Consider the following 14,989-nt stretch of genomic DNA (forward strand, 5'->3'; position numbering starts at 1 on the left):
TCAAGATTGAAAGTATAATGTTAAATCTAGGCTTAAGTAGGAGTAAGATGACTATTTTGGCAAGTACTTTCTTTTTTGTTGCTATTCATACAGGGCTATGATAGCAGGATATATTTGTTGCCATTGTTTTTTCCCTGGCAAACAGTTAATATATATATATATATAGAGGTCTGTGTGTTGATAATGCATTGAAATGCCAGGCTAGCTGGTAGTTAAATGTAGCAAATTAATACGTAGTATGGCGACCTCGCCGCGTTTCTGCAGAATATACGGTATTAATGCCCCGCGCGAGCCTCGTTTCCTTTGCCTGTTTCTTTCCATTCTCCGTTTCTCCTCCTCACGCGCGTACACTTGTCTCTCCTCTCCCACGCATCACCCAACAAGCATCGACCTCCTTATGGCCGACGCCGGCGTTGTCAACACCGTGCCCTCAGCAGAGAACGCCGAGGAGGAACAACCCCTCCCCGCGCCGGTCCCCGTCCCAGCCGCCGACGTTGGGAAAGGCGAGAAGGCACCCGTCCCAGCCGCCGACGTTGGGAAAAACGAGGTGCGGCCGTGCGTGGTGCTTGCCCTCCAGGCGGCGACGGCGCCACCCCTGGTGGCACCCAAGCCCAGGAAACGCCGCCAGGCCAACCCCGCCCCTGCACCGGCCGCCAGCAGGCAGCGGTTGGAGTCCCACGTCGCGGCGCATGCCCTCCCGACGACGCGGGTGCCACCGCCTGTCTCCGAGAACCACCTGGTGAGTCATAGTCGCCTCCCCTCCCTTGCTGTGGATCCTCGTACGTACATGGCGATTGCTAGCAGCTCTCCATCCGCTAGCTAGCTGTCGACCGTATTTGGAAGTTATTAACCATCTACCAAATGATTTAGCACTAATGCTTCTTCTGGTTATGTGAATTACTACAGTTGTCCTTAATGAATTTCCTAATGTGTATGTATGTAATGGAGTATTACTATTAATTACCTTGTCTAATCGCTTGCAATTTGATCCTGATGCTAAGCAGCCGGGCAACATTCCGTGGAGGTATAGACATACATCGGGGTGCGACGCATGCGCGTTAGGTACGTACGCACCTATACTTCATGCTATTACAACTCCAGATTGTTTGCTTTACGAGCTAGTGTGTGTGTGTGTGTGCATGCATCCTTCGCCCTTGGGTACAAGCAAACAAGCTGTTTTTTGTCATTCGTCAGTTGTCTCGTTCGGAGGAACGTGTTCCGAAGGACAAGGTGCCATGCCATGCCATGCCATGGATGCATGTTAAACTAGCAGACAAGCTGCCAAAGTACCGTATGCATACGGCATCTTGTCATCCGGTTATTGTACAAGACTTTATCCAGCGTCTGGGCGGCAATTTCCCCTAAGCATGGACGGCCCTATAACTATTTTAGTTTCTCGCTAGCGTCGTACCAAGAACCTCGGTTGTTGCCCATGCCCAAGGGCTTCGGCAGGGAGACCCCCTCTCTTCCATGCTCTTCATGCTTGTCATCGATACGCTCAACTTTCTCCTTCATCGGGCCACGGACTCCTGTGCCCTTCGGAGACTCGTCAGCAGACACGGCTCGAACTGGTTCCGACCTATTGACCATCAAGGCGATCCTTCACACCTTTGGCGTGGCCTCGGGCATGCATATCAATCAACTACAGTGAATACTCTATCACCCCGATCCAGTTCTTCGAAGACATGACTACCACCATGGGCACGACCCTCTCTTGCCAAGTGGCTCCCTTTCCGATCAAGTAGCTCGGCCTCCCGCTGTCGGTACATAAGCTGCATCACTCAAGGTTACTACCCTCATCAACAAGTTGGCGAAGAAGCTATCCACTTGGCGGGCGTCCCTGCTTACCCGTGGCGAGAGGCTAGCCCTCGTTCAACACGTGCTCACCGCGATACCGGTCCATCTTCTCCTTGCCATGGCGATCTGCCCTTCCATTCTCAAGCAAGCCACAACGCTTATCCGTGACTTCTTGTGGCACGGGCGAAAACATGCTAGAGCCGGGAACTGCCCGGTCAATTCGCTGCACCGACATTGCCATGCACGCCCATTGGCTTTGGCCATAGGCCACCAATCCGCAACGACCATGGAGTAACTTACGCCTGCCGTGCGAGACCGAGGTTCATCAAGTTTTCCGCGCATCCACAACCTAGACCCTTGGTAGCGGCAAGAGCTGCAAATTTTGGACCGACCACTCGCTTGATGGAGCATCCATCGTGATGTCAGACAAGAAACAACCATCTTGCCTGCGACGCCATCCTGCAGTGTGCTTGGATCCTTGATATCCGTGGTGCCCTTGGGCATATGGCTACCATGGAGAATATTGACATCTGGTGGCCCCTACGCAACATCTCGCTCAGCTAGGAGACCAACATGATCCACTGGCGTTGGACTGAGAACAGGACCTACTCCGTGAAGTCCTGCTACTTGACACACACCCCCTTCTGGAAACTAACATGGAAAAACGGTGACCCCACTGGTGTCAAGAAGCTCATGTGGATCGTCGGCCTTGAGAGATGTTGGATGGGCGAGCGCCTTGCCCAACACGGGCTTCCTCAATCGCCGACTTGCATCCTCTCTAACTAGGAAGAAGAATCCATCCACCATTTCCTCATTGCATGTGTGTTCTCCCGCACCATCTGGCATGATATTCTCCACTGGTGCCGCCTCACTATCGTACTACACCTTGACGGCAGGAAGGCCCGCACCACCACCACCACCCCCCGAAGCCAAGGTCATTGGCACGCTCGCAACCCTCATCTTGTGATTCATATGGAGACACTGGAACGCTTGCGTTTTTGAGTGTGCCACACCCACTCATACCGACCTGGTTAGCTATATTCAGGAGGAAAGGAAGCTCGCGCCTAGGCGAAAGGGGGTGATCGAGGGCTCAGTAACATTTTACATGTAATACAAACTCGCACTGTCTCTCGGATGAGCAGCCTACTCTCTGCTCCCTAGCATCCTCGCCAACGCCTGACCGTGTACACTGGGTGAGGATTGCTACTGTGTAATCATTCCTTCCCCTATCAATAAAATGATACTCAACATGCGTATTGACGAAGAAAAGAATCGTAAGAAAGCACTGGTGTTCATAGCACTGTTCAACAAGTTGTCTCGTTTGAAAGTTAGAACTATGCGCACGTTTTTCTCCCATTAATTAAGTTTTACTAGCTACAAGGATACCAATCAATTAAAAGGGAAGAATTACATATTTTCGGGAAGTATTAGACTGGTCATAGTGGAAGTAACTCAGCTAGTAAGATAACACATCTCAAGGCAAGTTTTCTTACGTGGCCTTATAACCATGTGAACCGTCTAATCGGCCTCGCTGTCCCTTTGCGCTGTTAGAATTGTGTCGAATATTGTGTACAAGATAGCTAGGTTACAGTTGGACTTGTAGTTGTATTGTGTTTAGATAGGATATGGAGTCGTGTCTAAGCAGGACACTTGTATCCTAGGCCTTTTATATATAGCGGGGGTAGACACACGATGTAACCTATGCCAACATAATAGCACATGCATGCGGGGGAGCCGTCGGCGTGTGCCGGCGTCCGGGCGGCTGGGATGCGGTATTGTGACGGTGTCACAGGGAGGAGCACCCATAGTCAGGCCCCGGGGATGTAGCCATGATGGTGAACCTCGTTAACAAATCTCGGTGTCATGCTTGTGTGATTGCTTGATCCTCGATAGATCAACTATGTGCCTCAAATTGTTGGGTTTAGTCCCACATCGGTTGTGGGAGGAGAAGTAACACGACTTATAAGGGTGAGGGTGTTCCCTCCTAAAAGGCTAGTCTTTTGGGGAGAGAGGGCCCAAGGCCTGTCATAAGTCGGTGTTGCTCTCCGGTTGGGCCTGTTGACGCATGTGGGTCGGAAACGCTGGTGTTAGCGGACCCCGGATTGCGTAACATGCGCCGCACGCCCCCGCCCTCTCCCGTATCGCCACCCCAACAATGTAGTTTGGGCCGCCCATTATCATAGCCATGGTCACTGAGCTCCGGCAAGGATAACGCTCATCGTTGTTGGCGGCGGTGTGGCCAGTCGCAGCAACCCGAAGACCGCGGTTGCAGCACTGGCGTGGTAGGGTGTAGCACTGCTGGCCCGAGGGCGCGAAGCGGTTAGATGAGCAGCATCACCCGACTCGGAGGTCGCACCATGCGATGGTTGCAGCAGCCCGTCGATGTGAGTTCCAGCAAATCTGGACGCACCCACCACGCGACTGGCCGAACGCAGGACCACACGGCACCGGGTGCAGCTTGTTATCTTGGCGGATGCAGTCTGTCATGCCCTCTTTGCATATTTCGGCCGTGCTGAATGCCACTCCGTCGGGTGCCAGTTGTAGCTCGCCATTGTGTCGTATGCAACTCCATTAGGTGTTGGTTGAAGTTCACCACCATGTAGGATGTAGCTGGCAACAATTCCAGCATGATGTCCTCAAACTTCTGCTGGTAGTACGTAAACCCATGATTACCCTTAATAGGGTGGCCAACATGGTTGGAAGTACCAGATGCAGATCACATGAGGAAGTTACGAGGTTTGGGCCTCCCGTAAGGAGTAACAACCTGCATCATGTTTTGGACTGTATTCATGATGGAGTACCTTGTGCAAGGTTTGCAACAGGGGATGAAATATGAGACTACTAAGAGTATGTTTCCGCCAGAGTAGATGATCTCTAGCCTACTACCCCCGCCTTATATAGACAATGGGGATTTGGTGTTTACATCGCGATCTAACCGACCTTAGGCTACCACAATTCTTTGATTGTTTTCCCTGCCCGAGGATTTGGGTCTCCTCCTATCATCGAACCCCTTCTGGCACGCGGCCCTCGTGGCAGACCTGCTTCCCGGGCTCCTATTGGTCAGTCACCCTTACTGCATGGCATCGTCAAGAGCTCCCGAGTGCATATGGATTTGGTGTAGCGTGTCCTCTAGGAATGAGAACCTGGGCGGCCTCCTTTTGCCCTCATGAAAATCTCCATGTTTACAGCTCCCACCATGTCAGAAGCTCCATGGACGCGTGACCTTCTGGCCTGATCCATCGAGTTCTTCGGGCTTCGTGCATTATTTTGAGGGCTTCTCCTGCGCCTTTCGGTAGACGCCCCTTGATGTGACGGGGATCAAGGTCACATGTTCCTTGCTTCCGCTACTTCTTTTTTTAGACAAGCTTCCGCTACTTCTTATGATACACTTAGACCGGAGGGAGCCCAATGTCATGTTCAACCAAGCCATAGAGAACGGTTTTGCTCTAGTCCAGGGCCCAAATAACATTACAATGATAGGTTTGCATATGTCCCTTGCGTTGGCGCTCCAGGTGTCTCCCCTTCTTTCGCGCAATCTTCAGGACATGTGTCCTCATTTCATGTCGCATGTACATCTTTATTAACCTAGGAAGATGAGCGCAAATAGCGTGTCTCCGTTCCTTGACCCCTTACAATTCAACCACCGCTGCCAGCGGAAGAACATACATCCAAGACAAATGTGGCGAGAAACTATGGTGTGGTGGCTGGTGAATGAGATGCCATGATGGAGAGATCCATTAACCTGCACGCACCTCCTTCAACCAGGAAGATTGTCTACCTCGTGTGCCATGGAGCTGGAGGCCATCTACAACCACATACAAACATTTTGCAAGGTTTGGTCACCCAAGAATTTCCGCCCCGTCGATGACTTTCTCTCATGGCTCGTCATGCATCCCATGGATAATATACTGAATCCTCTGAGTTGGGTATTGGTCGTCCACGTGTAACTCATTTTCTATAGCCTATCTCTCCCGCCATACCTCTTCGTTCGATGAATCCTCGCCTATTATGGCTATCATCTACATAATTTCACACTAAATGGGGTGCGACATCTTGTTGGGCTCATTACCTTATGCGAGTGCTTCCATCGAACATCCCCACACTTTGGTTGTGGATTATAAGGAGAATGACATGATAGCAGGTGGTTGGAGAGGCATATCCAGCCACTAGCCTAGCGGGAATATCAAATGTATGCTTATAGAGGCAGAGCCACCCGAGCCGTCCCAATAAGCATGTGATCTCATAGTCCGAGTTGAGGTTACACATGCGCTTCATGGTCCAAATATTTCTTCAAGCGAGATTTTCCTGGAAGCCACGGTCGAACCTTTTCATTACACCAACCCTACGAACAGGGAAAGTGAGGTTTATGACTCCGACCGTTAGCCGCTTTCAGGTGGATAATATTTTATTCCTATCCTATGCATAGGGTTTGAAAGTTTTTGTCTCGGAGCCACCTCAACCTCATCATGAAGTCTCTCAACGGCGTTTTCATGCATGCCCCGTTAGTGCGCTGGAGGCCTCAAAGGAGGTAGGGATGGACTTGTTAGTTCCTTCCGTTGGAGCGTTAGAGCCGCCAGCTCTCCTAGTTTTTTCGTTCGGCTATTCCTCGGTTGTGAGACATATCAGTACTGGATCAGACAGATGAAAAAGTCCCTGATTCCTATAGTGGGAGTCCGTCTTTTGGTGTGGGTGGTGTGAGAATGTCACCTGGCTAGTTTGATCTCCTGGTGCGGGGTCTTGGAACACGTCACCTTGGCGGTTCCAGCATGGTGCCTCTACGACGTGGAGCTTGCACCTTGGCATGGCAGCAATCACTTTCGCGTCGTCGGTCGACCTTGTCGTAACACACTATGACAACCGTAATGCCATTGTTGTGAAAAGTCTTAGCACTGCGATCCAAGCACTGGGGCCTTGTAGCACCATGCGGCCCCATCGCATCTAACAACAAGCTTCATGGCCAATCCCATCAGCATCTAGGGTCGGTTGTAGCACTTACAGTCGCTGGTCCTAGCAAACCTTCTCACCGACGTGGCTTGTCGCTACCGTCAAAGCACAAAAAGTCATATGGTCCATGGCATCTCGATGGGAGGAGGGGACGAGCGATGGGAGAAAGAGAAGAGGTGTAGTTGAGAAGGCGCGTGAATTGACAAGTGCGACCTAAAGAGAGCTGTGCGGGAAGAGTGACCGTAAAATGGACGCAAATCTAGTAAAGACACAATGCTTGACATGCGAGGGGATCGTTAGATCGGGACCATTTGCGGAAAAAGGCTTTCGCCCCACTTTATATGTAAAGCAACCGCCATCAACATGTCGGTACAAACGCACGCCACCACAACACATGCACACACCCACGGCAAGATATAGAGGTATTGAGCGCAACAACACCACCCCTAGCACTACAAGAGCAACGGGGGAACTCAACGGCTCCCTCAGGAAGGTTATGACACTGGAGCGCCGCCACCGCCCGATCCAAGGATCAGAATTTCCCCTAGAGCACCAGACGGGTAATGAGAGCCGCAACGACGCCTTCAAGAAGGGACTGATCTTCGCCTCCGCTAGTGCGTCCGAAGATAGAACATGTTTTCACCCCGGTCAATACTCACCACCACCGAACGCCACACCCCAGCTACCACGTCGTCCACATGGCCATGCTCATCGGGCAACACCGAGCACGGGCTCTGCCCATGAGCACCGCGCTACCATCCCCAAGGCCGTCGCCCGCCATCCAAGACCCTCACACCACCGCACCTGAGACACGTCGCTACCCCAACAAAAGAGACGAGGGAAAGGAGCCACCTTTCGTACCCCTGGACCCTAGTGCTGAGACCCAAAGGCCGGCCAAAACTGGCCTACATCGACTCCACCTGCCGTACCGGTCACAAGACGAGCTCGGTCCTGCACCACCGTGCGCGAGATGAGCTCGGTCCTGCTGCATCGAGCGTGAGACGAGCTCGGTCCTGCAGCACCGGGCGCGAGACGAGCTCAGTCCTGCTACTCCGAACGCAAGACGAGGGATGGACCGTAGCTAGGAGAGGTCCAGCTCTTCGGCGCACGTGCCCCACCTGTGCCGCCACGAGGTCAGGTCTGGCCGAACCGCCGCGACCACCGTCCTCGACCTCCGGCCCGCACCACCACCATACCGCTGCTGGCCCACTATCAGCCCATGCCGCCCACGGCCCGCATCGCCAGCCTCAGCCATCCGCCCGATCTAAGTCGAGCTCGGCCCGCCACACCACCGAGACCACCACATGCCGCCACCCGAAGGAGCTCCGTTGCGCCAACGCAACCCAACAAACGTGGCGCCCAGACCCGTCGAAGCCGGCTCGGACCAACCCCCACACGCGAGGAGGCGAGAATTCCCGCAGCCGCCGGCACCGGCCGAGCTTCACTCGGAGAGCCTTGTGGCGGCGGAGGAGGGGAGGAGTAGGAGGGAGGTGTTGCCCGGCGGTGGCTAGGGTTCCCTTCACGTCGCCTGCGGGGGCGACGCGGGAGGGCTCGGTCGGGACCATTTACCAATTACTTTGTTGCGTTACAATCAAGCCATTACATGTCTTATGGAAAAAAACATTCAAATGTCCTTTGCATCTTTGCTATGATTAAGTAGCCATGTGAACTCGCCCAAAACTTAATTAAGAAATATGTAAGAGGTGAGGCTAACACACTCTACCAGTGAGCAGGGTCCGAGTTGCCTGCTCGAAAAATGAGGATTTGCTATTTTTCGTACTTTCCAATTTTGGAAGCCATTCATTTCTTGCAATTTTAAAAAGGATTACTAAAATTTTGAAACAACAACCTAGATTTCAACTTTATGGAATCTGGACTTCCAGCTTTCAAAATGTCTAACTTCCAATATTTGGGAGTTTTAAACTTTTGAGTCATTTCAACTTTCAAAAGTGCAAATTAAACTTCGAGACTTGAAATTTCTAAATGTTAAACTTTGTGCAATATTAATCTTATAGAATTACGGAAAAAAACGGAAGAACAATGTTGAAAACCAAAAGCACACACATAGGTAGGGCCAAATAGAAGAAAGTAAGAGATAAGAATTAGGTTTCCATCCCCCTCCCACTACTCATCTCGCACATGTGGATGCGCACTCCAGCGAATGGGATTCATGGTCCCCCCCCCCCAACACACACACACACACACACACACACTCCTCGACGAAACTAGTCCGCTCCCTATGTCATGATGATATGTTGTTATGTTGTCACGACCATGGGTGGAATCCAGGGGATTGCTACCATTTCCATCTTATATACGTTAGGTTACCTATGGTGACATGTTACACTATTTTGCATCTAGCCATGCTACTTTGTTTGAAGTTTGGAACCTTTTTAAGATAAGTTTTGGTTCTATTCTAGTGTGTACGCCATTAGCTAGTTTTTTTAATTACATAACAATTGTGAATCTACACAAATTATATGGAGTATATTTTAATAGTTAATTATTAATGCGTCCTAACAGTCCTTGGTATGTCCATACCACAGTCAGTTCATGTGCCTTCTAGGCATGTCATGGCTAGTGTGATGTCCTACTTCGAATAGGCCCATTCTGCATGGTGATTCTTATACAATACAGCCTGTCTTCCAAGCCACGTAATCTACTCATATCTCTCTCCCTCTCTCAACCTCTCTCTTTCTCTCTCTCCATCCATCCCTCCTCTCTCTCTCTCTCTCCATCCATCCCTCTCCCTCCCTCCCTCCCTCCCTCTCTCTCTCTCTCTCTCTCTCTCTCTCTCTCTCATGACACACATTATCTTGCCATACTTCCGACACTACACTAGAAAACCATCCTATAATGACGGGTCCAAAACTACACATTAGCGGGTGATTCGTCCCCCATTCACTAGTCTATAGTTAGTGAAGAGTAACATGCAATTTTTGTCATGTGCCCATTAATGGAGGTTTAAAAAAATCCATGAAATAAGCCAAGTACCGGGACAAATACATGACCTATCAGCAATTTGTCCATGTACATGTCACTGCCTTACTCTATGTCATTCATCATAGCGTCTGATAGGGATCCATGTACTTGATATCATGGTCATTCAACCTCTACTGCTGGATTCTAATATTCATTGATGTGATTTGTGGTGTGTTGTTCAAACAAGGCATGGAACTGGGATCTTGACAAAGAAAAAGGACTCCGGGAAGGCACTCGAAGAATACTAGAATCACGGGATATAAATGGAGAAGGATGTCCACCAGAAGCAACACCCTCGATCGGTAATCACTGATCCGGTCGACTCGGTGTTCAGTGAAGAAGTTGAGACCATCATCATCTAGGTGGAAGAGCGAGGTGGAAAGGCATGCTCCACCTCCTGGACCATCTCAAGGATCACTTGGAGGTGACGCCATGCAGACCGAGTTAGAGAAGTGTACTGGTGGCTAGATAAGGAATTAGTGTTACAAGGAAGGGATTGTTTTTACTTATCATCCTGGGCTAAGCTTTTCTCGTGGCGTGGTCTAAATGATTGGCCAATGATTTAGGCACTCACGTTCTATGACTTGGGTCTATTAGTGGTGGGTTGTGGTATACCACCTATAGTTCACATGTTCAGTATGTCATCGGTGTCCTTCAACACTTTGGCCACTCAAAATGGATTTTCTAATCAATTTTCCATATTTGTTTTTATATGTTGGTTGTTTGAACTAGAATATCCATATGGCAACTTGTGCAACATCAGTGCCAAATCTATGTCTTGAGGTACATGAGAATACAATAGGTCAAGAATTGTGTTGGCCCATGAGAAAATATCTCATTTATGTTGCTCGCCATGGAAGATGGCACCATGGGTAGTGTGAGATAAGGTGGGCGTGCATGTTTGGTTTCCAAATAAGTTGAAGAGTTGGACTTGCATGACCGGCTATAAAGGGAGAAATAACATGAGTAAGTGGAGTCAAATAAGATATGAATGTCACCAATTGGATGGATGTGAAAGGTGGCTATGTGACCTATGTCGAGAGTTTGATCCTTCGTGTAATTCAAACCCACATCCTACATCAACATTGGGATCAATTGCGGCTACTACTTCATTGTGAAGCTAAGTGGTCTAAGTTGCAAAGGCCAGAGGACACTGAGCGAATAGTTGTCCATATGGCTCTGCACCACTAATTTAAGGGTTACAATATGCATGACACGGAAAGACATATGGTGATTCTTGAGGTATCTTATCTAGTAAAGCTGATAAAGATAGGAGACACCAAAAGAATATTATTTTGAGATTCAAATGGAGGGTTCTAATATACATCAATATCCTTCATATAATTCAAACTCACATCCTACATGATCATTGGGCTTCACCCTGGCTACTACGTCATGGTCAAGCTAAGTGGTCTATGTTGCAAAGGACGGGGAACATGGAGCAAAAAGTTGTCAATGGCTTTGTATCAGATTCAATTGTTAAGGAACACATGTCCTCACATGGGTTGATTAATTTGTTATGTAGTAGGTGTATTGGTTATATATGGTACTATGTAATCTTGCTTTCACACTTTGTGCCTACCGTTCAGTGTGTGCACGTTTGCTACTTCTGTAAACTAATATCGTTATGTGGTTTATTTGACCAAGACAATGGAAAGGGGACTAAACTCCAATTGCATTTAGATGAACATAAGTTTAGTCCAGGTGATCATTAACCTTCAATATTACCCACAATTTTTGAACCATAGGTCGAGTTGAATCCACCCCATGCATCATATTGTCACACATGGTGTATTACCTACTCTAAACAAAAATGAGTATTGCATAATGACATGTGCCAATGGGTACGAATGGTAAGGCCTGATATTTCAAGGGGACGGAACATGCCCTAATAATTATGGAATTACCCACCTTCTACCAAAAATCTAACCCAAGTCGGTGAAGATGCAGCATTGCAATTCTACAACTCCAAGTCGTCAGTATTACATAATTGAATGTACCCTATGGTGTAAACTTGGTAATGACATGTACAAAAAAAGAGGAGGGATTTTGCATTTCGTGTCAAGGAGAAAACAATTATCCCAAACAATGAGACATTGCGAACTTAACTGCCTCCATCTCGTCGAATCCAAATTGAAAGATGTGCCATTACAATTCCGCATCAATGGCATTTCTAAGTTCTTAATATTACACACTAAAATGTGCCCCATATGGTGACTCTGATAATCACATGTACTAACAGGGAGGAGCGAGGTGACACTTTGTGTCAAGGATAGTGGATGTGCCCAAATAACTATAATTGTACTAAGTGCCCCCATCGAGTTGAACAAGACCGTAAAAATGTACCACTTCAATTCCACCACCAGGATATCACCAAGTCATCTGTATTTCATAACCAAATGTGCACCACATATATTAACTTGATATATTGAACACATCGGCTTCCCTTATGGGAAGCGTAGCCATTTTAAATTTAGTGTAAAGTTTACCTTGCCAATTTTGGCAACCGGAATCCATGATGGATTCAAGCAACCATTTAGGCGTTGTGTGTTATTCATGTCCATATATATTTTGTCAAGCCGAATCTTAATTGGCTTCTTTGAGACACTCATACCAACATTATGAGTTTATAGGAAAGCTAATTATGTGCATTGAAATAGGACGAAACTCATGGCCTAAGAGACATTGTACACTAGTTGAGTTGGTCCATTCAATGGGTATGCCCTCTGTTGAATTCATGAGGTTAAAAAGCAGTTCCGCAAAAGCTTATGTTAATGAAGAAGCTTGGAAAATATATTTCAACACATGCATCATGTCTAGGCTCTTCTAAAGCCTAGATGAGCCTAGTCGTGGTATTCATGTAGGCTTTTTATTAATGGTGCATTGACAGGTCCTGAAGTTGACTCCTCATGTCCTTGATATCATATCAATTTCGAAGCACCTACTACCTTTGTGCGGTTTATTGGTTTTATTTTGGATCAAAGTTTGACCATATAAACTAACTAGCAAAATATAATTTGTATGTAACAAAAATGATATCATTGGAAACTTCGTTCAAATACAAATCTATCAATATAAATTGTATGTCATACAACTTATATTTTGCTAACCAAATCTAAGGTTAAAGTTTAGTACAAAATACGAAGGGAGCTAATTAACCTGGCCGGTGGTAGTAACTAGTAAACTTATAGCGGCTAAACAATTGTGGCCGGTATATTTAAAGAGTCGCCTAACGTCCATCTTTTAGGGGCGAATAAGGCATTGGGTCGACAACAAACTTTTCGTGAGTAAATTCTAATGGAAATATATAATTGAGTAGCAATTTCTTATGTCAAAGATATTTCGCCAATGAAAATATGGAAACAAATGCTACTAGTTGGCCCTGAGAAAATAAAATGGGCTTGGTTGTTGTCTTGAACCAGAGCACACACAACCAATCACACAAGTTCTCTCTTTCCTCCCATGTTGGTTCTCTGCGGCTTGACATTGGTAAACAACAAGTCATCTTCACATACCGCGTAGAGCGAGGGGTGGAATACCCTACAACACCACATACACCCTTTGATTTTCCAATTTGAATGTCCATATGGTGCAATGGATGGTATCCGGAAAGATTAGCGCACATCGTATGCGTTAATAAATTGGTTATCGTGCCTACAAGGACGAAAGATTATGTCTTCAGGGAAAATTATCTCACAATTTGTTGTGTTTTGATGTCAAAGCAATCTTTGTCTTTGCTATGTGTATAAGTAGTTTGAAATATATTTTTGAAGAAGTGTTAGCAATCAGCTACTGATAGGCACTACCTTTTCTTTTTCTTATGGGATTTTTGTTATTGCCTTATTAATCATTTTATTCATGGCATAATTGGAAAATCGTGCGTCACGTTGACCGTGCTGGTTGCTGCCAGTCGAGATGTTTTCACTTTGGAGATCACGTACGCGAAGTATTGTTTTCTTGTAGGGTCAGCATATATTCTTCCAACTCTGCACTTGCATTTAGTTGTCCATCTAAATTGGGTTTCTTCCGTAGTTTCTGTTTGTTTGTGGATGCATTTATCTCATAGCAAATGTATACTCCGTTAGCTGAGCCTAATCATAGACTGGTGTGCTTACCGTGTTATGCAAATTAGTAAGCTCTGTACTTAACAAAATGAAGTTACGGAAGCCATGTTGATATTAGAATTATGTTTTAGTTTCCCACAAACCAGAGGGTATCAGTTATTTCCAACTTTTGATTCATGCTACCACGTTTTCATCTTAGAATTATCTAATATGTTTAGTGAGATTATTTGCATGGCTTGGTAGTATGAGTGTTTAATTACTTGATAACTTGAAGTAGGACTAGGTATCACTTTGTAGCGGATGGGGATACAGGTGGGGAAACTAGTCGAAAATTTCTTTTTGAAAAGTTTGTTCATATCTATAACATCTGTACTTCTTTTCGATGTAAAGTGTTGTGAAACCTGGAGTATTTCATGTCATCTGACATTGGACTATATATACTTGCAGAGCAAGCGCACGCTGGAAGACCCTACATTAGGGCAAGGGGAAGGCCCAGACCACGCCGCGCTCCTCGTTGCGAGCTTGAATTTGGACGGTGGTGATTTATCTAAAGGTTAAGGGATCAGCCATGGATACTGAATAAGTCAAACAATTAGTTATAATATGGCTAAAACATTGCCATGATTGCAATGGAATTACAAAACACGATGTTGACATTTTGATGTCCATTGCTGTTCTCGTTAAGTTTCTCGTGGTGTCTCAGTGATTGGCAGTTTCGCACTGGGAACTATTGTTTTGTTTTGGTAAACGTTGTGTGTCAATGCTCCTGCAGGTTTGCTGTTTGCATCTGGTTGAAACTTGAGGCTTGGAACTGGAAGTTGCCAACTTGCCATGCAAATTTGCAATGATGTGCAGTAATTAAGCAATGCTTTCGGAGAGCATTCAACGTAGGAGATGACTTAGATAGCAGGCTGCAAGATGCAGAACGTATAGGACACATGTAAGGTATTCAGGTCCAAGTGTTGAACTCATATTGGGTACTTCTTAAGTTCTGTCTGATGTTGGGTCTGTTGGAACTCACATCAAACACGACGAACACGCACACAAAAAAACGTTTAGCCAAAGGCACATGCTGTACTGAACCAGATGAAAGTAATACAAACATAGGTGCGATACGCACCTATTAGCCATCAAATCCTTTGTGTTTCGTCGAGTTGTGAAAGTCTAATCGATTAAGCTTCCAGCCATTGGTACGTACTCAA

General features: G+C 47.0%; 1 protein-coding gene across 2 annotated transcripts; it reads left to right on the forward strand.

Moving 5' to 3' along the window:
- Positions 1 to 321: 321 nt before the first annotated feature.
- LOC123413509 (translation initiation factor IF-2-like) lies at positions 322 to 14,734 on the forward strand. 2 transcript variants are annotated; one of them, XM_045106443.1, is made up of 3 exons: positions 322 to 739; positions 1,005 to 1,062; positions 14,235 to 14,734. In XM_045106443.1, the coding sequence occupies exons 1-3, from the start codon at positions 398 to 400 to the stop codon at positions 14,327 to 14,329; spliced, it is 495 nt and encodes a 164-aa protein (XP_044962378.1). In that variant the 5' UTR covers positions 322 to 397; the 3' UTR covers positions 14,330 to 14,734. The 2 variants fall into 2 exon arrangements, with proteins under 2 accessions (XP_044962378.1, XP_044962379.1); XM_045106444.1 differs by lacking the exon at positions 14,235 to 14,734 and adding an exon at positions 9,911 to 10,421.
- The last annotated feature ends 255 nt before the right edge of the window (positions 14,735 to 14,989 follow it).

This window comes from Hordeum vulgare, chromosome 7H (assembly GCF_904849725.1).
Source record: "Hordeum vulgare subsp. vulgare chromosome 7H, MorexV3_pseudomolecules_assembly, whole genome shotgun sequence".
Taxonomy (NCBI): Eukaryota; Viridiplantae; Streptophyta; class Magnoliopsida; order Poales; family Poaceae; genus Hordeum; species Hordeum vulgare.